At 48.4% G+C, this 22,167-nt stretch overlaps 1 protein-coding gene across 3 annotated transcripts in view; it reads left to right on the top strand.

Moving 5' to 3' along the window:
- Positions 1 to 22,167, top strand: part of LOC149863728 (ferric reductase 1-like) — a 76,373-nt gene that overhangs the window by 46,341 nt on the left and 7,865 nt on the right. Inside the window, exon 17 of one of the 3 annotated variants that reach the window (XR_016442455.1) lies at positions 9,632 to 9,821. Coding sequence is in view for 1 of the 3 variants with exons in the window: in XM_090048207.1 (XP_089904333.1) it covers positions 9,632 to 9,715 (84 nt within the window). In the remaining 2 variants the exon portion in view is untranslated. Of the gene's footprint in view, positions 1 to 9,631; positions 10,503 to 22,167 lie in introns of those variants that run through there. The other 2 variants (XR_016442459.1, XM_090048207.1) reach the window with 2 other exon arrangements.

A 22,167-nucleotide genomic window follows, 5' to 3' on the forward strand; every position in this document is an offset into this window, starting at 1 on the left:
ACTGCCCCAGAAGAACACAGATCTGACCATAGATTCAAGCTTATTGTAGGACTCTTTGTGCCATCAGCTTTATCATTTGTTTGCTGTGTTCAGCAGGACTTTCACATCTCTCCTCACTGCCTCCTCTTCCATGTCCCCAGTGGAAGGATTTTCCTTGTCCAGTTCAGGAGTTAGCAGCAGCTGACTGCCTCTTTCCTCTTCCACTAAATACCTACAGCTTGACTGTCTCTGCTTGCCTCTGCTGAGGATAACACCAGCACTGAGGTTCCTCCTGCTGTTCCTCCATCTCATCTGGCTAAAAAGTAGGGGTGGAGAGGGGTTATTATCTGTGGAATGTAACATTTCCAACCATCCAGCATAGGTGATAATTGCAGCATTCCAGTGTGGTTAGCACAGCGGTGACACATAACTGCAGTAGAAGCAGAGCAAAGCTTCACTTTCAGGGCTTGTTGAATCTGTCCTGTAAACTGCATTTCACAGGCAACTGGCAGGTGAGGCACATGCGTGCCCCTCCCCCCCCCCCCCCCCCCCCCGAGATTGGTCCCCAACTCGGCACCGCTCAGGACAGGGCAGTTTTTTTGCTGCACGGGCCGGCAGCATGTTCGGGGGGGGGAAGGGGGGTCACTAAACCACGGCACAGAAGTATAGGAGTGGATATGGGCCTTTTGGCCCACCCACAAATTGTATCCCTCCCCCAGCCTCAGGAGGCACCAGTCACCCCTGCTATGTTTTAATTATGTTTCATATATTTTAAGCTTGGTCACAACAACTTTCTGTTGAACATCAGAATGGGGTAGATATCTGCTCCTTGTTCTGCTCCTGTTAGTTGAATATGAAATAATTATTCAACACTTCTGCCCTTCTTCCCTGCTTCCTATTTTCCATTAGCCACATACAATTGATATCTATTACATCTTATTAAGGTACATTGTGCTTTGCAGACATAAAACCTGGTTCTTGTCCCCAAAAACTTCTGGTTCTCAGATGTAACATGAGTGACAGCAACAGAAAAAGATAAAGACTTAAGGCCCTTCTCCCCCGGGAGCCACAGGGGAGAGCTCCGTCCCCCTCCATGACTAAGGAGGACTCTGGGACCTCCCGCTCTGCCCAGTCAGGGGCATGGACCAAGGTGATCAAGGGCCCCAAGGCCCGCCGCACCAAGGCCCCTGCCCCGCCAGAGCTTAGCAACAGGTTCACACCTCTTGCAGCCTCAGCAGAGCCCACGCAGTTGCCAGCTCCCGCAGGCAACCCAGGCTCGACCGCAGCTACTGGCCCCGCTCTCCCCAAGACAAAGTGTAAGGTGTTTGCTGTGGGAGACTCCATCCCGCGGGGCACTGAGGGGGCAATCTGCCGCCCCGACCCCTTAGCCCGGGAAGTCTGCTGCTTCCCGGGGGCCCGCATCCGAGACATTGCGGAGAGGATCCCTCAGCTCCTCCAGCCCACAGACCACTACCCCATGCTCCTTATTCATGTGGGCACCAATGACATGGCTCGGAGCACCCGCAGCCAGGTCATGAGGCCCTACAGGGAGTTGGGAGCGGGGCTTAGGTGTCTGGGAGCTCAGGTGGTGTTTTCGTCCATCCTCCCAGTCTCAGGCTATGGGCTGAGGAGGGAGAGGAGGATCCACGCAGTGAACCAAAGACTGCGGCGCTGGTGTTATCGGGAAGGCTTTGGCTTCCATGACCACAGCCCGCTCTTTGGAAAGAGAGGCAGCGAGCTGCTGGGAAGAGATGGCCTCCACCTCTCTCCCCTGGGGAGGAGGCTCTTCTCAGCCAGGCTGGCTGACCTGCTCCACCAGGCTTTAAACTAAGCCCGCTAGGGGATGGGGGGACTACTGCCACTGCTGGCCCGCTGAACGGCCCTTGCAAAGCCAGCGGACCAAGGCACTTAAGGGGGTACTTAAGGGAGCCCACCCCTGCCCCAGCCCTGGCACAATCTGTGGGCAAGGCAAGAGCCCCCCTGGCTCTCCAGAGACCTAGCGGACCTACTGTGGCTAAAAAGGAAAGCCTACAAAGGATGGACGACGGGATTCACCTCCAAGGAGGATTACTCCGCGCTGGTCCGGTCCTGCAGAGACCAAACCAGGAAAGCCAAGGCTGCAACTGAACTCCAACTAGCTTCAGGCATCAAGGACAACAAAAAGTCCTTTTTCAGATATGTGGGGAGCCGGAGGAAAAGCAAGGGCAATGTTGGACCCCTGCTAAACCAGATGGGGCAACTGACAACTGACGCCCAGGAAAAAGCCAACCTATTAAATAGGTACTTTGCGTCAGTCTTTCATCAGTCACAGGGGACGCCCATGCCTGCTATGGGACAGGGAAATCTGGGTGAGGGGGATCCCCTACCCTCCATCAATGCTGACCTCGTGAAGGAACACCTTGAGAAGCTGGATACCTTCAAGTCAGCCGGCCCTGACAATCTGCACCCCAGGGTACTCAAGGAGCTGGCGAGCGTCATAGCCCAGCCCCTGGCACAGATCTTTGAAAACTCCTGGCGCTCTGGTGTAGTGCCCGAAGACTGGAAGAAGGCCAATGTGGTGCTGATCTTCAAAAATGGAGGAGAGTGGATCTGGCTAACTACAGGCCCATTAGCCTGACTTCTATCCTGGGGAAGATCTTAGAAAAGTTTATTAAGGAGGCCATCCTTGAGGGACTGGCCCAGGCTAACATCCTAAGGGACAGCCAGCACGGGTTTGTTGCGGGTAGGTCTTGTTTGACCAATCTCATTTCCTTCTATGACCAGGTGACCTATCACCTGGACAAGGGAGAAGAGATTGATGTCATATATCTTGACTTCAAAAAAGCTTTTGATCTGGTATCCCATGATCACCTCTTGGCCAAACTGCCCAGTTGTGGCCTTGGCTCCACCACGATCCGCTGGCTGGGAAATTGGGTTCGTGGTCGGACCCAGAGGGTTGTGATTGATGGCAGTCACTCATCATGGTGCCCTGTGACCAGTGGGGTCCCTCAAGGCTCTGTCCTGGGACCCATACTGTTCAACATCTTCATTAACGATGTGGACATTGGAGTTAGGAGTGGACTGGCCAAGTTCGCCGATGACACCAAACTTTGGGGCAAAGCATTCACGCCAGAAGACAGGCGGGTGATCCAGGCTGACCTGGACAAGCTCAGCAAATGGGCAGATAAGAACCTCATGGTGTTTAACACCGATAAATGCAAGGTTCTCCACCTTGGGAGGAAAAACCTGCAGCACCCTTACAGGCTCGGCAGTGCTACGTTGGTTAGCACTACAGAAGAAAAAGACTTGGGGGTCATCATTGACCACAAGATGGACACGAGCCTCCAATGCGATGCTGCGGCTAGTAAAGCGACCAAAATGCTGGCGTGCATCCATAGATGCTTCTCGAGCAAATCCCGGGACGTCATTCTCCCCTTGTACTCGGCCTTGGTGAGGCCGCAGCTGGAGTACTGCGTCCAGTTTTGGGCTCCACAATTCAAAAAGGATGTGGAGAAGCTTGAGAGAGTCCAGAGGAGAGCCACGCGCATGATCAGAGGTCAGGAAAACAGATCTTACGATGACAGGCTGAGAGCCATGGGACTCTTTAGCCTGGAAAAGCACAGGCTCAGGGGTGATCTGATGGCCACCTATAAGTTTATCAGGGGTGACCACCAGGATCTGGGGGAACGTTTGTTCACCGGAGTGCCCCAAGGGATGACGAGGTCGAACGGTCACAAACTCCTGCAAGACCGTTTTAGGCTGGACATAAGGAAGAATTTCTTTACTGTCCGAGCCCCCAAGGTCTGGAACAGCCTGCCATCAGAGGTGGTTCAAGCACCTACACTGAACACCTTCAAGAGTAAATTGGATGCTTATCTTGCTGAGATCCTATGACCCCAGCTGACTTCCTGCCCTTTGGGCAGGGGGCTGGACTCGATGATCTCCCGAGGTCCCTTCCAGCCCTAATGTCTATGAAATCTATGAAAGGACATAGGTGATCACTTAAAGGCTTCTTGGCTCAGATAACTAATCAGGCATGTTAATTTAAATAATTTTAAATGTGAGAAGTATTCACAATAAGAACAGGAAAGTGCCAGGGAATATACTGTTTGGGGACATGGTCTTACCTATTTAGTTCAGATAAATGTGGTATTCTCAAGAGCTGTTTCTCATCTGGTATAGGCCTGCATGCTTCCATAATTTCTGTAAGCCAATTTTCCTTGCATTCCTCCCTTCCATCTTAAATACTCCCTGTGTGCCACTGTTCAGTCCTGTGCTTTAGGGACTCCCTTCGTATACCCCCATCAGCTCTGTCCTGCCACATCTGCTGTATGCTCTGTCATGCCATGGTCCTCCCTCCTACCAACAACAGTGCATCTACTGGTTTCCTTCTCATGGCCATGGCTTTCCAAGCCCCCTTCTTCCCTCCAATATTTCCCCACCAGTGTTCTGATTTGCCACCCTTTTTTTTTTTCCCCTTCTCCCATGTCGGTGTACTCCACCCCCACACTCCCCCACATACCAGGGTCCACCATTCTCCTTGTCGGCGTCTGTGCTCATTCCCTTCCACATCCCTCCCTTACCACTCTGGGGGCTCTCTACGCTACCTCTCTTATCTGAGTCTCCCATTTCTCTTCTCTCAGGGTGTGTCCCTTTTTCCCGTTTCAGGAGTTGTGTGGCTGCCCTTATTCACCCCTCATGTCTCCACCCTCTCACCACATTCAGATTGTCAGTGTCAGCATGCTAAACTTCATTGAGCCAAGACTGAAATATGGATGTTGTTATGCTGGAAAGCATTAATGGAAGTTATTACAAGTGATTTAATGAATATCACTGAAACTATGGCTATGCTAAGTGGATAGTAGGGCCTCCATGTATCAGCCATTTTGCCCCTTTTGGTTTGGTGATTTTCTCCAAAAATCTTTGGGGATCTACTGATGTCTAGAATATTCCCTAGGATTAATCGGATGCAGTGTTTTTGAAGATGCAAAATTATTCCGTTAAAAAAAAGAAAAAATGCTGTCTTCTTGAGTATTTACTTGACCAGAGAGCTTGGGTATTTTAAAAGGTAAATACGACATTATCGATGAAACATGCTGCATTGTAAACAGATAAACAACTGGATTTCAAGTCACCTAATAGAAGCTTGTAGAATAGATTAATGAATCTGAATCCAAAAACCAGAGCTGGGCTGTAGTGATACCTTTATGAAGAGCTTTGCATGAAACTGTCTTCTCCAAATGATGTAATCACATTGAACAACAACCCAACTTTTCATGCAATATTTGCTCCAGGCAAAATACATCAAATATCAGCAAAGCACAGAGACAGACATGGATAAAAAGAAATAGGCTATCAGCCTAGCAAATTAAATGTGCGTCTTTAGTCTCGTTAATTACAATCTAATGAAAGCTTTTGCTTTGATGTAGATATAAGGAAGGTGTTCTAACGTGAAGTAATTCTTTATTTTTTATGTTTACAAACGGGACTCAAGACAATAGGTCCAGCTTGTCTCTTGAGTTATCCTCTTTCCCTCATGCAACTGTGGGTATGAATGCCAAGTGGTAGAAAATCCATACTTCCCCTAAGGCATTCTTACCCAGTCCCCTAGCTGGGTAACAGTCCCCAGGTGTTGTGAAAACAAACCCTCTAAAATAAATGTGCTCCAAAGATGTATGCATGGCTGATTCTGAGTAGGGACTTACTTAAATTAGTTTCTCAATTTTCATGCAACTGAAAAATGGTGGTTTCCACAATCACTGGAAAAAATGGCATTTCCTGAGATTTCCCATGGAATCACCTCCTTCCACCTCCCCCACCCGGGAAAAAAAAAAAGCTTACTGGAATACAAAGAAAGCACCGCAATCCTTGCAGCCATAGTGCTACTGAACTACTCAGAGGCTGAGCTAGTGATGTAGACGCAGTGAAGGCACTATCACAAAAATGAAAGGGTTTTGGTGCCATCTTTTAAGAAGCCAGATGCTTTTTAAAGAAGCTACAGCAATGATGCAGTCTGAAGATGAGTGATTGGCGTCAGCACTGAAGGGACTCACCATGAAAAGACTGCAAAATCAACTCTGCAAAAAAAATCCATTCATTTTACCATGATTTAGATACCTCCCTAATTATGATAGAAAATAGGCATTGTAGTTATTGTCTCTCTCTAGTTATTGTAGCCCACTAGTTATTGTATTGTGCTACATGAACGGAGGGATACCAGAAGATAGTAAAAGTTGAGCTAAATGCAAACTTTCCTAAAGTTTGTGGTATTTGTCTCCATTATTACACATCCTTTCCATTGCTATACCTGATGCATTAAAAACAAATATTGTTACTAACAACCTATTAGTTAGACCATATCTTGTCTATAATATCATTGAGTATGGGAAGGATGTTACTGCCTAGTACAGCAGGCACTATGGGACTCTAGATTATAGCAAGTCAGAAGAATCTGCTATGCAGTTAAATTGTTGTTGTGATTTATTAATTTGTTTCCTGTAGCACTCCCAGGCTGTTCAGTGTTTTAAAACTGAGAGAAAGGTACAGTCCCTGCCCTGGAGAGCTCAACATCAAAGCAATTTGAGAAGAGAAGTTCTCAAACTAACCTGAACTCTTAAAAATTAGGCTTACAAAGATATTGTTTGCTTTGGTAAATCATCTTTTTATCATACTTCCCTGATCACATTCCCTGCTGTTTTAACACCCTCTTAAATCTCCTGCCATATGTTGCCATATTATGAGTGGTTATTATTAAGTTATATGTAATGGTGTATACCCAAAAGAGAGGCCCCATTCTTCACAAAACCAAAGGTAGACATGGCACCTGCTCCACAGAGCTTGCAATTTAGAAAGGTAAATGCTAATTTTGATTTATTTATATCCAAGTATTAAAATAAAAGTTGTGAAAATATACCTATCCGTATTTCTCAATGACACTCATATTAATGCCTTTCTTAATGAAATTCCACCAACTTTAGAGTACTCATTTTGACAGGAAGCTGGTTCCATATCTACAGAGATTCCATTCCTTTTATTGCTATAGGAAGCCTGCCCTCCGCCTTTTCCAAAAAATAATCTGACATGTCTTTTTTGCAACATACTGGAAAGGTACCACATTCAGACTATTTCAGACCAAGGGCTAGAAGAACATCCAGTCTAAGGGCTCTCACTTGAGGATCTAAGGAGTTGTTTACACTTCATCAGACTTCCAAGTCTAGCATTTTTAGCAGATTTTCAGTAGGCAAAAGAAAAAGATGCCTTAAAGGAGGAAAAGATCATCGTCTTGGTCCATGGAGAGGTGCTGTAGGAAAACATGTGGGTCCAAACTGTCATTGGCAGGGTCGAGTATGATGAGTTGAATATCTAGTTATATTTGAATACATAGTGAAGAACAGGGCTGTAGATGACCTGAGTGTGGGCACAGCAACACATGATAGTAGTACACTGTAAATTTACTGTGCAATAGGGCTGTGTGCAAAGCTTCAGGTGCTGACTTGATTCGGAGGAGATTCAGCCAGATTCGGTGGCCCCAAATCCGAATTGAATCAGGGGACCAATAAAAAAGTCTGAATCAATTTGAAGCGCTCTGAATCTTCAGAAAAGATTTGGAGAGCTTTGATTCGGGCAATCTCCACCTGCTGCAGCAGGAAGCTTGAGCTGGTCTCAGAGCTGGTAAATGGGGGCAAAGGAGGTCAGGCTGGAGGAGGGGGGAGGGGACCATGCAGGGACCCCGGCCAGGCCCCAGCCCCTGCCCACTCCCCCAGTCCCCCCATGGCTGCCTTGCCCACCCTAGCTCCTGTTGCTTTAAAGAAAATCCCCCACTTGGTGGGGGGGGCATGCCTGCTGCCCCACACTGCATGGGGGGCTCTGACACAAGCCCCCTGATCCCTCTCCCCACTGTCCCAGCCCCCCCATGGCTGTCCCGCCTGCCCCAGCTCCAGCTCCTTAAGAAAATAACCCAAACAAACCCCTGGGACTCACCAGCTCCTGCAGTGACCTCAGGGGTTCAGGGGTCTCGTGCAGAGCCCCCACATGGTGCAAGGCAGTGGGGATCACCCCCCACTGGGCACAATCCAGTGAGTCTGAGGTTTGGGGTTTGGGGTTTTTTTCCTTAAAGGGCTGGAGCTGGAGTGGGTGGGGTTGCCATGCGGGGGCTGGGACAGCGGGGGGGCTTGGAGGGCTTTTGTAGAGCCCCCCCATGGCAGGGGGCAGTGGGGCTTGCCCCCCTGTTTGGAAGCACTGAGTCAGGGCTTTTTTTTCTCAAAGTGGCAGGAGCTGGGGTGGGTGGGCAGCCATTGCCGGGATGGGTCTGTGTGATCCAGAAATTTGGCTGAACCGATTTGGGACAGTGATTCAAACCACTGAATCAAATCACTGTCCCCTGAATCAGCCTAATCCAAATCTGAATTGAATACTAGCCGCTTTGCACAGGCCTGCTGTCCAGTAAGCTTTCCCGAGGAGCACATCTACACAAGGTGAGGGGGCTCCATTCTACTGCATGCCCCCCACAGCTCTAGCCATTCAAAGCAGCTGGCAAGTCCGTGCTGCCGGTATCAAGAGGCCTGGGTACAGGGTGGGAGAAGGGAGACCGCCCTCGCCTTGCAGTCCCATCTCTCCCCAGTACCCCAGTTGAGATACCCCTGCCCAGGCCTCTTGACAGCAGCAGCATAGCCAGAGGCGGGAGTGGGGGGCAGGGTAGAATGGAGCCCCCTCACCTTGCGTGCCTGGCTTAGCTCGTGAGGCAAGGGGGCTCCGCTCAACCATGTCCCCCTTCCCACCCCACCTGGCCCCGCATACAAAGCAACTGGCTCCATGCTGGCTGTTCCCTCCCCCTCCCTCCCCAGCTGACAGCTCTGGGATGGGGTTGAGCTGCTGTTCATTGCCATGAGCACCAGTCCAGCCCTGCAAAGCAGCAAAAATTAACCCAGGAGGGAGCGCATGTTCTCTAAGGTGCTTGGCTTTAGAGCACCTTCATTTGTTACCTCATTTGACCATGGTTAATTTTTCATGCAGTTGGCCATTTTAAAAGTACTCTGTGTGTTAAGTCATGGTTGTAGAGCATTTTCGGGGTCCCGATCGCCTGAAAAATGTAATTTGTGTAAGCACCCAGAACAAGTTAAATAGTGCAATATGCCTTATTCATTCATTATTCTTCCTTGAAGCATTTACTATATGGTGTAAGAGTTGGCTCATATTCAATAAACGCTGGAGTCTCTTAAGTATTTAACCATACAGTGTGACTTGCAGTTTTTTCTTTGCCACATGAACACACATAGTGCCTGTTTAGCTTTACTAAACCAACTTTTTGCCTTTTTAACTGGTGACAGAAGAATATAAGAGATTCCTTGTATAATGGCTGGTAACTTCACATAATACCTCTCTTTAAGTATTTTTACCAAATTATTTTTACCATGTCCTCTCTCCCTTAAATCGATGGGCTATTCTTGGAAAGGATACTGATCTGTGTGAAAAAAGATGGTGGAATCTTTCCCAGTGTTTTTTAACCAATAATCATGGCATGCTGATGCAGAATCAGATGGCTATAGAAAAAATGGTCTTTCTACTTTATAATTAAAGCAAATTTGTAATTTAAAACATGTCAGATGTTAATCTGAATAAATTATAATGTTTCTTGACAGCTTGTAAATCATGTACCATTAATTTTATTTTTCAGAGACAGGAAGCATATATATCTTCCAAAGGATATTGGTATAGGTTATCCATCCTATTTAACAATAGAAGGAAAATACAATCCTGAGTGACAAGGATTTATTTTCAGACACATTAACATGTCAAGCACCAAACTCCCATTGATTTCAAGTGAATAGCGGGCTCAACGTGCTTAAATGGTTTTGAAAATTCAGGTGGGTGCCTCTAAATCTTTAAGTGTTGAAATTCCTTTGAATATCTCTGGAGTTAATTTATCTTGAATACAATAATTTTGAATATCAGTCATTAAGGCTAAAAGGTGCATGGGCTTACTCCTCTGACTTAGTGAATGCTCCTTATTTGAGAATTCATTATGTTGTTGTCAAACTTCCAAACATTTTATTGTCTTTTTCTTGACTTCTCACCTAGCATGTCATTTTTATTATGACTGTTGGCATAGGATGATACCTAAGGGCTAAGCACTGAATAAATACTTCAAGGATGGTCCCTGTTTATGTACCTCGTCCCATTTATTACTAATTGACAGCATTTGAACCTTAATGAATATTGTTTGCTTTAGCTAATGGCCATAATTCTCTTTGCATGTTTTGTTTCTGTGATGCACATTTTTACTAGTCCAGCTGCTTAAGGGTGGGGCAGGCAGATGAGGGCTGAAATCTAAAGCAAATTAAATTGTATTGTATGACATTAATTAACTATGATTAATCAATCTCTGAAGTGTAGCAATGAAGCCAATAAAAAGACAGCATCTCTGAGGGTAGACAAATATATGGTTCCTGAAGAATACCTTTCTACCAGTCCTGTGGGCTCTTCTATCTCTGTTAATAATTAATTCTTATGGGAGGATTTATAATACAGTGAGCGAAAGGTGCTAAGTATGGTCAAATTAAATCACATTACAAGTTTGAGCATCAAAGATTCAAGGGGTAATCCAATAATAAACCATTCATAATGTTCTTTTATATTCATGAATTGCCATGTACTCAAAATTCTTTTTTACTGTTGTCCCTGGTGGGATGGATATTTATAATTTTTATTCAGGTGGCTAATTGACATGATTTGTTATATAATATAGAATTATTTATATGTATTGGACTTCTTTGTATTTTTCAAGAGAGAATAAATACGTCATAGGTTGTAATATTTCACCACCTTCTAAAATCCTGCCTTTTCTTCCCATGTAACTTTCCCAATCCTCAGGCCTTATCTCAAAAGTATGGTTCCAGTCGTTGTGTACCTGCCAAGCTGTTTGAGGTGAACCACTTTTGGACACAGCTGATTGTAATTGTAGCATAAGACAGAAACTAGAACCAAGAATGATACTCCTTTGTCAAGCCTTGGGAAATAATGAGTTAGTATTTCATAAGTGATTGTAGAGTGGAATAGATGATAGGCATTTCTCGGGCTGCCACACCCAACTTTTCATTTCCCAGGTCAGGAAAACAAGATTTTTTTTTGCATGTGTATGTATATCTACACCTCTACAGCTGTTCTGAACTTATGCAAGCTCCCTGTTGGCTATAGAGCCTGTACGTGGAAACTGACATATGACTAGTTGTTGAGATATGTTCATAGGGTAAGTGGGTAATTACCTGATTGCTGATGCTGTTAATAATGTTTTTGGTTCTAAACTCCATTTTTAATAACCTGATCTTGGATGGTCCCAGAGAAAAGCACTGCCTCTGGGAATATCTCCTAGCTAAAAGGGAGGCATATACCCAATGGAAGGGAGGGACCATCACCAGGGAGGACTGTACTGCGGTTGCTCGGGGCTGCATGGGGGCAGTCAGGAAGGCGAAGGCAGAGATGGGACTGGGACTAGCTACCCGGATCAAAGACAACAAGAAGTCCTTTTTTAAATACATAGGGGGCAAAAAGAAGGTACCGGGTAATGTGGGGCCCCTGCAAGACATTCTAGGAAATCTGGTAGTCACACCAGATGACAAAGCTAACGTATTTAACAACTTCTTTGCCTCCATTTTCCTGAGCAGGGACCAGATTAGCCCCACCACTGGGACTCCCTCAGGCCCCAGGGGACGTGCACCTAAGCCAAGGGTCAGTCAGGATCTAGTCAGGGAACTTCTGGAGGGACTGGATGTATTTAAATCGGCTGGTCCAGATGATCTCCACCCCAGAGTGCTGAGGGAATTAGCTGAGGTCATTGCAGGACCCCTGGCACGGCTGTACGAGCACTCGTGGTGCTCCACTGTGGTGCCAGAGGACTAGAAGAGGGCCAACGTGGTTCCCATCTTCAAAAAAAGGAGGAAGGAGCACCCAGGAAACTATAGGCCAGTTAGTCTTACCTCGATCCTGGGGAAGCTTTTTGAGAGAATTATCCTGGCACATGTCCACGAGGGGCCAGTGGGGGAGCTTATGCTTAGGGGCAACCAACACGAGTTCATTAGAGGCAGGTCCTGTCAGACCAACCTGGTGGCCTGCTATGACCAGGTCACAAGATCCTTAGATGCAGGGGTAGCAGTGGTCATAGTCTTTCTGGACTTTAGGAAGGCCTTTGACGCTGTCTCTCACCCCATTCTCATTAAAAAAACTGGGGGACTGTGGTGTCGACATCTACACAGTCAAATGGGTCACCAAATGGTTGGAGGGCTGCACCCAGAGAGTGGTGGTGGACAGGTCATTTTTGAGGGATGGAGGGATGTGGACAGTGGGGTTCCACAGGGCTCCGTCCTCGGGCCCGCACTGTTCAACATTTTCATCAGCGACTTGGAAGAGGGGGTAAAAAGTACCCTGTTCAAATTTGCTGACGACACCAAGATGTGGGGGGATGTGGGCATGCTAGACGGGAGGAATAGGCTACAATCAGACCTAGACAGGTTACAAGGGTGGGCAGATGAGAACAGGATGGGTTTCAATACTGACAAGTGCAAGGTGATGCACCTGGGGAGGAAGAACCAGCAGCATACCTACAGGCTGGGGAACTCCCTTCTCGTCAGTGCAGAGGCAGAAAAGGATCTTGGAGTCATTATTGATGCCAAGATGAACATGGGCCGGCAGTGTGGGGATGCAGTCAGGAAGGCCAACTGTACCTTGTCATGCATCCACAGATGCATCACGAGCAGGTCCAAGGAGGTGATCCTCCCCCTCTATGCGGCACTGGTGAGGCCGCAGCTGGAGTACTGCATCCAGTTCTGGGGGCCACACTTCAGGAGGGATGTGGACAGCATGGAGAGGGTCCAGAGGAGGCCACTCGCATGGTCAGGGGGCAGCAGGGCAGGCCCTATGAGGAGAGGCAATAGGACCTGAACCTGTTCAGCCTCCACAAGAGAAGGCTGAGGGGGGATCTAGTGGCCTGTTACAAACGAGTCAGAGGGGACCAGCAGGCATTGGGGGAGTCCCTGTTCCCCCGAGCACTACCAGGAGTGACTAGAAATAACGGTCACAAGCTGGCAGAGCGTAAATTCAGATCGGACATCAGAAGGTGCTACTTCACTATGAGGGCAGCTAGGACCTGGAACCAACTTCCAAATAAAGTGGTGCTGGCTCCTATCCTGGGGGTCTTTAAGACAAGGCTTGACAATCACCTTGCTGGGGTCGTTTGACCCCAGTACTCTTTCCTGCCATGGCAGGGGTCAGACTAGATGATCTGCTCAGGTCCCTTCCGACCCTACCAACTATGGAACTATGAAACTTCAACTAAGCTGTGTTCTCACATATGTGTGTTCTCACATTCTGCTGAGATGTGCTGAAATGTGATTCTGCTCACATTCACAGAGATTTGATCTCCAGCTAGTGTCAGATTAGCAGTCTCTGTGACAGAAGATTTATCCTAGACCATTTGATAGCATGTAGGTTGTGCTTTCAGTCCTCAGTTCCCTGTGGTAAGTTAACATTTGAAAATCCATTTGCTCTTTGTCTGGCAGATAATGCTTGTTAGAATCCTACACTCTTTGTGTTAAGTTTCAAAATAAAACCAGCAGTAAATGTTTTCAGTAGTAACAAGGAGCCCCAGGGTAGAGCCAAGTGTATAACTTGGGGCCTAAACAAACACCATGCTCCCACTGATTTAATTGTATATCAGCTTTTTATGCTAGTATATCTTACACCAGGATTAAACCTGGACATACTAGCAGCCCTCTGGGGCTAGCTGCCTACCATTGTTACCATGATTTGCAGCCAGGTGGTTGAGCAAGTAAACACCTGTTTAGCTTGAGCAAATAGCAACCTAGGATGGAAGTGGATGGGCAACACCTTTACCAACATAGTTTCCCCCGATCCTTTCGGAGTCTGGTCAGTGCTGAACTGAGCATATTTTCCCTTGGCATAGTAATTTATATCATCCATCCACTTTTTCTTACACTAGTATAAAGGCTGAAGGCACTAGTGCAAAGTTCCTCCAGCCTGATGCTTTACTCTGTGGCTTGGGAATACTACAGAATACCTCAAAGCTGCCCAGGGGTCAGAAAAATGAGTAGACAGCAAATGTTGGGCACTCAGACTAGAAATGTTGACTTAATATAATGCTCTATTCTAGAGAGTAAAGAAAAGAAAGAATGTATATCTTTGGGTGCTGGCAGATCTACTTCTAAAAAAAATGTAGGTTAATCCTAAAGAAATTTCAAAACAGGATGTTGCCTGGTGCATCCTCCACACCCTTCCTGTACATAGACATAGGTGAATTAAGATAAACAGCTGCAGCTGGTTGCACTAATGCAGCACTCTCCTTTTTAGTGTCTGAGTTGTGATTGGTAAGTGTGGAATGCTAAGATTTACTGTTAATTCATTTTTGTTCCATCACAACCATTCTCCATCCCCTGGTTCAGTGATGCAATTAATACATCAGTTGTTTCCACAGCTCCCATTCACTTCCACAGAAATTGCACTTATAAAGCTAGTAATACAGTGACATCCCATGAGTTTATTTTTCCATGTTGAGGTGGGGGGGTTAAAATTGTTTTGTTATTGCTGTTTTATGTACTAAGAGCCCAAGTAAACAACAATATCTTGAGATTATTGTTGCACTCACATCACTTGCTTTTAGGAGTATGAGGGTAGTTCCCTCCCTGTGTCACAGTATGAAGAGTTTGCCTGTCATTCCATTATAGTGAGAGGAAATTCCAGGCTAAAAGACACTATACTTGTTCAAGAAGTACTGCGTGTAGCTCTGGAAGCAGTGTAGCTGCTTCACTGTACTGCTGGGTATATGCCAATAAGCTTTGCTTTAGCTGAGTTTGAAGCTGTAGCAGTGGGGCCTGTTACATCCTTAAAGTTCAAAGACACCTTGAATTTAGAACACCTTGAATCAAGAACACCTTGAATTTTTCTCAGAGATGTTATATACAGAATTGATTTTACTTTCAGAATTAATATGAGGCTTTAGGAGAAAAATCAACTCTGGTTCAATTAGTTGGTGTTTTGGCCTTCCAGGTTCCGTTAAACTATTTTACAAGACTCTAGAGGAACACAGAGGGTAAGTATCTTTCCACATCTAGTTCTTACTGACCAAGAGCTCTCTGAACAGACTTTCTTTTAATGAACTGTTGTATGTTGAAAGGAAAGAGGCCACTGGACTAGTTTAGAGATAAGTGGGAGGGCACAGGATTAATGGATATGCAAGCGGCAGGACCTTACCTGAACTAATGTCTCAAGTCAACCCAAGCAGACCTGATATGATCAGCTGCCAAGGGGCAGCGGGACTGGCCACACGTGCTACGGCTGAGGAATCTGCTGCAGGCTGGATAGTGTCCCTTGGTGGATTAGGAAGGAAAATGTAAACATGTATATATGGAGTGTTTAAGGGAGTGTTTACATGCCCCCCGCCTTCAGGGCTGACCATGTAAACAGTTTCTCCACTGCCACCTCCTCCTCCTCCAGCCTCTGTCAGCACCTCCCGCCTCCACCTCCTCCCACGGAGCAGCAGTGCTTCCTTCCACCTGAGGAAGCGGCAGCTGCTTCAGCCCCCCGCTCGCCCTTCTCCACCTCTGCCTCCTCCTGCAGGGCTTACCTCTACCTGAGGCAGCAGCAGCAGCTCCCCCCGCAGGCTTGTTATGGCAGCATGGGGCTCCCAGCAGTGGCATCAAGCCTCCTCCCCCACTGTGCCATGTTTTGCTGAGCCCCAGAGGCCCCGGGAGGAGGATAGCAGGGTGGGGAGCCCAGACCCGACAGCTGCCAGCCCACATCCACCCCCCTGCCACAGGCTCTGCTCTAGCTGTGCTGCCCGTGGGGAAGGGGGAGCCAGGCTCTGTACTTTACTTTAGCTAACTGGGCTTGGGTGCTGTGGGGGGGAGGGCAGGGCAGGGGGCTGGAGACCCAGGCCCCTGGTCCATAGCCCTGGCAGCTGGAGGCCCTCTCTGGCAGGGCTGGGGAGGGCTGTGGGTGGGGAGTGAGGGGCAATGACTCAGGCAGGGCACAGGCGTATTAGTGCTGCTCATCACCACAAAGCGGACACAGGACAGCTACAGCAAAACGGTCAACCAGAGCCCTGGTTTTCCATGATAAAAAACCCAGTCAAACATCAAAATTTATAGGTATTTGAATGTATTTTATTATAGTGACTGAGGCACTGGTAGGCTTCAAAATTACTTTAAAATTGGAAATATCTCAATAAAACATTGGCATTTATACACATTTTTTTTGTCTTGTGAGGCGCTGGAGATCCACTGCTTCGGACTCGATTAATCAAGTCTGCTTTGCATGTGAGCTGAGGCGAACTGTGCTGTACTGTGTGCAGTTGTGTAAGTGGTGAAATGCATATTAGCACCAGAAAATGCCAGCAGTGCTCTTTTGAACTAAAGCACCTCGGATGTGTTTTAGTTCAAAAGCACACCACTGCCATTTTCTCAGCAGTGATGTGCATTTCACCACTTATACAAATACACGCACTGCGGCACTTAAATATGTAAAAAGGCCCATTGTGCTCAACTGATACCTATGTAGTGGTGTTTCATTTTAATCACAGAAAAACATGGATCTTGGGGTTTTTAATCAAAGAATTTGTGGCTTTTATCAGAGAATTTGTGATTTTTAAACTGAGAATACCAGGATCTCTGATTATAACCTACAGTAAGATCACTAGTGAGCTCTATTACCACTTTTCTGATTAATATAAGGAGGAAGAAAATGCCCCAGTTTGGATACAAGGACAAAAATTAGAAAGCATTTAATATACTAAAGCAGTGATTATTAATCAGGGTGCTGCAGCACCTTGGGGTGCCTTGAGAATCTCTCAGTGGTGTTGTGGGGTACCACACAAAGTTAGCACTGTTAGGTGTGCAAATATGAGTCGCAAGGCAAACCTGGAGATTCCAAATAGGAATCTATAGTGTCAGAAACGTTCTGAGCTGTTGTGGTCTTTCTGAGTTCTTTTATTTTTCTGCAGTCATAAAAAGTGAAAACTAAGAGCTGGCATTTTCTGAGGGGCACCTTGAGTCTAAAAAGTTTAGAACTTCTGTGCTAAAGGAAGGATTTGCAGATTACTAATAGCTGCCCTCCAAGAAATCAACCCAGGCAACTCATTCTCAGACAGATTCTCCAGGCTGATTCCTGTCTCCCAGTCCAATAGTTTCATAGTTTCATAGTAGCTAGAGTCGGAAGGGACCTAGGTAGATCATCTAGTCCGACCCCCTGCCTTGGCAGGAAAGAGCACCAGGGTCAGATGACCCCGGCAAGGTGCTCATCTAACTTCCTTTTAAAAATCCCCAGGCTAGGAGCCTGCACCACTTCCCCTGGAAGCTGGTTCCAGGCCCTAGCCGCCCTGACTGTGAAGTAGCGCCTCCTAATATCTAATCTAAACTTACCCTCCGCCAGCTTGTGACCGTTATTCCTGGTCACTCCTGGCAGCGCACGGGGGAACAGGGACTCCCCCAATACCTGCTGATCCCCCCTGACCAGTTTGTAGCAGGCCACAAGGTCCCCCCTTAACCTTCTCTTGTGGAGGCTAAACAGGTTCAGGTCCCGTAGCCTCTCCTCATAAGGCCTGCCCTGCTGACCCTTGATCATACGAGTGGCCCTCCTCTGAACTCTTTCCATATCGTCCACGTCCCTCTTGAAGTGTGGCGCCCAGAACTGGACGCAGTACTCCAGCTGCGGCCTGACCAGTGCCGCATAGAGGGGGAGGATCACCTCCCTGGACCTGCTCGAGATGCATCTGTGGATGCATGACAGGGTACGGTTGGCCTTCTTGACTGCCTCCCCACACTGCCGGCCCATGTTCATCGTGGAGTCAATGACGACTCCAAGATCCTTTTCCGTCTCCGTGCTGGCAAGAGGGGAGTTCCCCAACCTGTAAGTGTGGTGCCGGTTCTTCCTCCCCATGTGCAACACCTTGCACTTATCAGTGTTAAACCCCATCCTATTCTCATCCGCCCACCGTTGCAACCTGTCAAGGTCAGCTTGTAGCCTATTGCACCCTTCTAGTGCACCCACATCCCCCCACAACTTAGTGTCATCAGCAAACTTGAACAGGGTGCTTTCTACCCCGTCATCCAAGTCACCGATGAAGATGTTGAACAGTGCGGGCCCGAGGACCGAGCCCTGCGGAACCCCACTGCCCACGTCCTTCCAGGTCGAGAAGAACCCATCCACTACCACCCTCTGGGTGCAGCCCTCCAACCAGTTGGCGACCCATTTGACCGTGTGGGCATCGACACCACAGTCTCCCAGCTTTTTGATGAGGACAGGGTGAGAGACAGTGTCGAAAGCCTTCCGGAAGTCCAGAAAGACTACATCCACAGCAACCCCTGCGTCTAATGATTTGGTGACCTGATCGTAAAAGGCCACCAGGTTGGTCTGACAAGACCTGCCACTGATGAACCCATGTTGGTTGCCCCTGAGCATACATTCCCCCGCAAGGCCCTCCTGGATGTGTGCCAGGATAATTTTTTCAAAGAGCTTACCCAGGATTGAGGTAAGACTAACTGGCCTGTAATTTCCCGGGTCCTCTTTTTTTCCCTTTTTGAAGATAGGGACCACATTGGCCCTCTTCCAGTCCTCCGGCACCTCGCCAGAGCACCACGAGTGCTCATAGAGCCGCGCCAGGGGTCCCGCAATGACCTCGGCCAGTTCCTGTAGAACCCTAGGGTGAAGATCGTCCGGACCAGCGGACTTGAACACGTCCAGCCTCTCCAGAAGTACCCTAACTAACTCCTCGTTAACCCCTGGCCCAGGCGTGTCTCTCCCGGGGCCCGAGGGGGGCCCAGCAGGGAGGTGGCTGAACTGGTCCCTACTTAGGAAGACAGAGGCAAAGAAATCGTTAAATATGTTAGCTTTATCATCTGGCGTGATGACTAAGTTGCCCATCGTGTCCTGCAGGGGCCCCACATTACCCGGGACCCTCTTTTTACCCCCTATGTATTTGAAGAAGGACTTCTTATTGTCCTTAATCCGGGAAGCTAGTCCTATCTCCATCTCTGCCTTGGCCCTCCTGACTGCCCCCCTACATCCTCGGGCGACTGTAACATAGTCCTTCTTGGTGATGACCCCATCTCTCCATTGGGTATATGCCTCCCTTTTAGCAAGGAGACATTCCCGGATGCTCTTAGTGAGCCATGGGGGTTTATGTGCCCTCCTGCTCCCTTTGACCCTTGTTGGGATTACCTCCCTTTGGACATGGAGGATCGTCTCCTTAAGGAGCAACCACTCCCCTTCGACATCTGATTCCCTTCCCCTCTGGGTCCTCAGCGCTTCCCCAACGATCCTCCTTAGCTTGTTGAAGTCAGCCCTCCTAAAGTCTAGGGCTGTTGCCTTGCTGCAGCCCTTTGCCACCTTACGCTGGATGGTGAATTCCAGCAAGCGATGATCACTGTCTCCCAGGTGGCCCATCACCCGCAGCCCCCTCACCAGGTCATCACCCGTGGCCAGCACCAGGTCCAACAAGGCATCTCCCCTGGTGGGACTGTGCACCTCCTGGGTTAGATGGAGGTCCTGCACTCTGGCTAAGAACCGACGTGAGCGATCAGACTTGGCTGACTGCTCCTCCCAGCAGATGTCTGGGAAGTTCAGGTCCCCCATGATGACCACATCCTTAGCCCTCACTGCCTCTGTGAGCTGACCTAAGAATTCCTGGTCGAGCTCTTCTCCCTGGTTGGGAGGTCTATAGTAGACTCCCACCATTAAGTCTCTCTCCCCTGGACTGCCTTTTACTCTAACCCAGAGCACCTCAGAGTGCCCCCCCTCTACCCCCTTGCTAATTAACGAGGAAGTATATTCCTCCTTGATGTAGAGTGCTACTCCTCCACCTTTCCTTCCTATCCTGTCCCTCCTGTACAGCCTATAGCCCTTGACACTCACCGCCCAGTCATGCGATGAGTCCCACCACGTTTCTGTGATCCCTAGTATGTCAGGGCTGGTGACAGCTAGGAGGAGGGCGAGTTCCTCCTGCTTCTTCCCCATACTTCGAGCATTCGTGTAGAGGCATTTGAGGCCTCCAACGGTTGTGCCCACTGACCCCCTAGTCTCAGCAATGCCCCGTCCCCCATCACTTACCTGTTTCTCCCTTTTGACCATTGGTCTGGGCTCGCAGGCTGTTGCTGGGCCTGGTAGTTCATCATCTCCTCCGCCCTCATCTTCCCTCTCCCCCGACGAGCCTAGTTTAAAGCCCACCGAAGGAGGTTCACCAACCTGGAAGAGAACACACGCTTACCTTTAGGGGAAAGGTGGAGCCCATCCCATCCCAGCATGTCTCTCATCACGATGTGCCGGTCATGGCTGAGGAAGCCAATTTGCACCATAGTGGAACTTAAGAGATAACAGAGCACCCATGTGATGCATGGTATCATGTCTCTAGGTTACTTGTAATAGGGGGCCTTCTCGAGGCCGATCCCACTGTGGCCCGCCCACCTGTTTCTGGGCTAACCGCCTGCCTTCTCGCCTGCCACGCCTTGTTGGTAATTAATAGATGTCAGTTAAGCGGGAGGCTGCCCATTTCTTCCCCCAATGCCAGGGGGCACTATCTGTGGCTTCATTCCTCCCCTACACCGCAGTCCAAGCCTCGCAGATGGCATCCAGATGTTCTCACAATCACCAGCCCCATGCTGGGCCCCCATAATCCTAGTGTTGAACCCCTCTATGATGCCTCCATTCCGGTGGCCTAACCCGCTTTCATCTTGGGCAGCATAGCTCCGTGACCTGCTTCCCCTTCCACGTGTGGTCCCCCCAGGACCTTCGGCTACTGGCCCTGGCCCACCTCCAGGCCAGTTGGAACCCCAGGTGTGCAGCTCTTGGGCGTTCCTCGCAGTGGGCCCCTGGCCCTTTTACCCTCCCAGTCCTGGCCCCAGCATTGACTAGTCAGGGGAAGTCCAGACAGGCGTGAGTCTATGGCCTCACTCTCTTTCTCTGGGGGTCCACCCTCCAGACCCTACAAAGGGGAAACCCACCTGGTTGTAGGGGCTAGGGGTTAAGGTGCCCCGACCCACCTTTCATCAGGGTGGTAACTGGCCTAGCATTTCCTGGGGGCTCCCGCACCACTGGGAACCCCACCAAGCCACCCACTCCCGGCAGGGTACAGTTTTAGGTCTTGCCCAGGACCAGGAGCCTCCTGACCACTCCCTACAGCTCCTCCCTTACCTCCAGATGATACCAGCAGCCCTCCAGCCAGGCAATGTTGTTGCCTAACCTCCAGCAGCAAAACTGCCCTGTTTGTATGGGTTCAAAATGGCTGCCCTCATCAGGCACCTGGCAGCTGCCAGCTTCAGGCCCTTAGAAGTGGCAGGCACAAACAGTGCCCTGCCACAGTACTACAGGTCCAGAGCTTCTAACCTAAGCAAGTTCTAAGTCTGCTAAAGAAAGTGGGATAACTGCTGGTTTAGGTAGTGCAGCTTCCTGAGACCCAGAGGAAAAGGAGCTATGGGCATTGTGGGAATACTAAACCACTGTTTGCCAATGCACAGCCCCCAAGGGACTGTAGACTAGCCCCAGTAAATTGCAGAAATGAGAAAAATAGCCATTGTTCCCAATGGTTTTGCTTATGGAGATGCAGGTGAGGCCATGTACAGCTTCTTGAAAGACACCTACTTTCCATTTTTGTTCCTACAGAAGGCCTTAAAGCAGCTAGTCAAGAAATTTGCTTGTAGGTTTTGAGTAGTGCAGCAGCCTCAGTCCAAACCTGCTGTCATCTGTTCCTGTAGCACTAAACTTAGCTACCTCTGCACATGTGACCCAAACCAATACAGCCACCAATGGACATTTCACCTAAGCTGTACTTAACTTGTTGCTAAAAGGAACATAAGGTAGCATAAAACGAAGCCATAAAACAACACTTCTTTCCCTCCAAGTCAGAGTTCTTTGCCTACTAGAGTCCTTTTTCTCCCTCAAGTTCCCTTCCTCTGTTCAGCATTGGCAGTCCCTCAATACAAGGATGACAGCATTCCAGTAAATAGGGAAGTCATCAGTGAGTCCAGAGATGCCAGAGGCGACCAATCTGAGATCCACATATTTGACTGCGGACGTGGCAAATAGTTCTGGGAGGAAGGGATGGATCCTGTTGATATCAGGTCACAGCTCTTTCCCTTTGTCTTTCTTGTCTATCCACTTTCACAGTGAGGGAAGTTTGTTCAAAATGATTGATGTCTTGTACGTCATGGTACC

The sequence above is a fragment of the Crocodylus siamensis genome, chromosome 5 (genome assembly GCF_052110815.1).
Source record: "Crocodylus siamensis isolate JL-2025a chromosome 5, ASM5211081v1, whole genome shotgun sequence".
Taxonomy (NCBI): domain Eukaryota; kingdom Metazoa; phylum Chordata; order Crocodylia; family Crocodylidae; genus Crocodylus; species Crocodylus siamensis.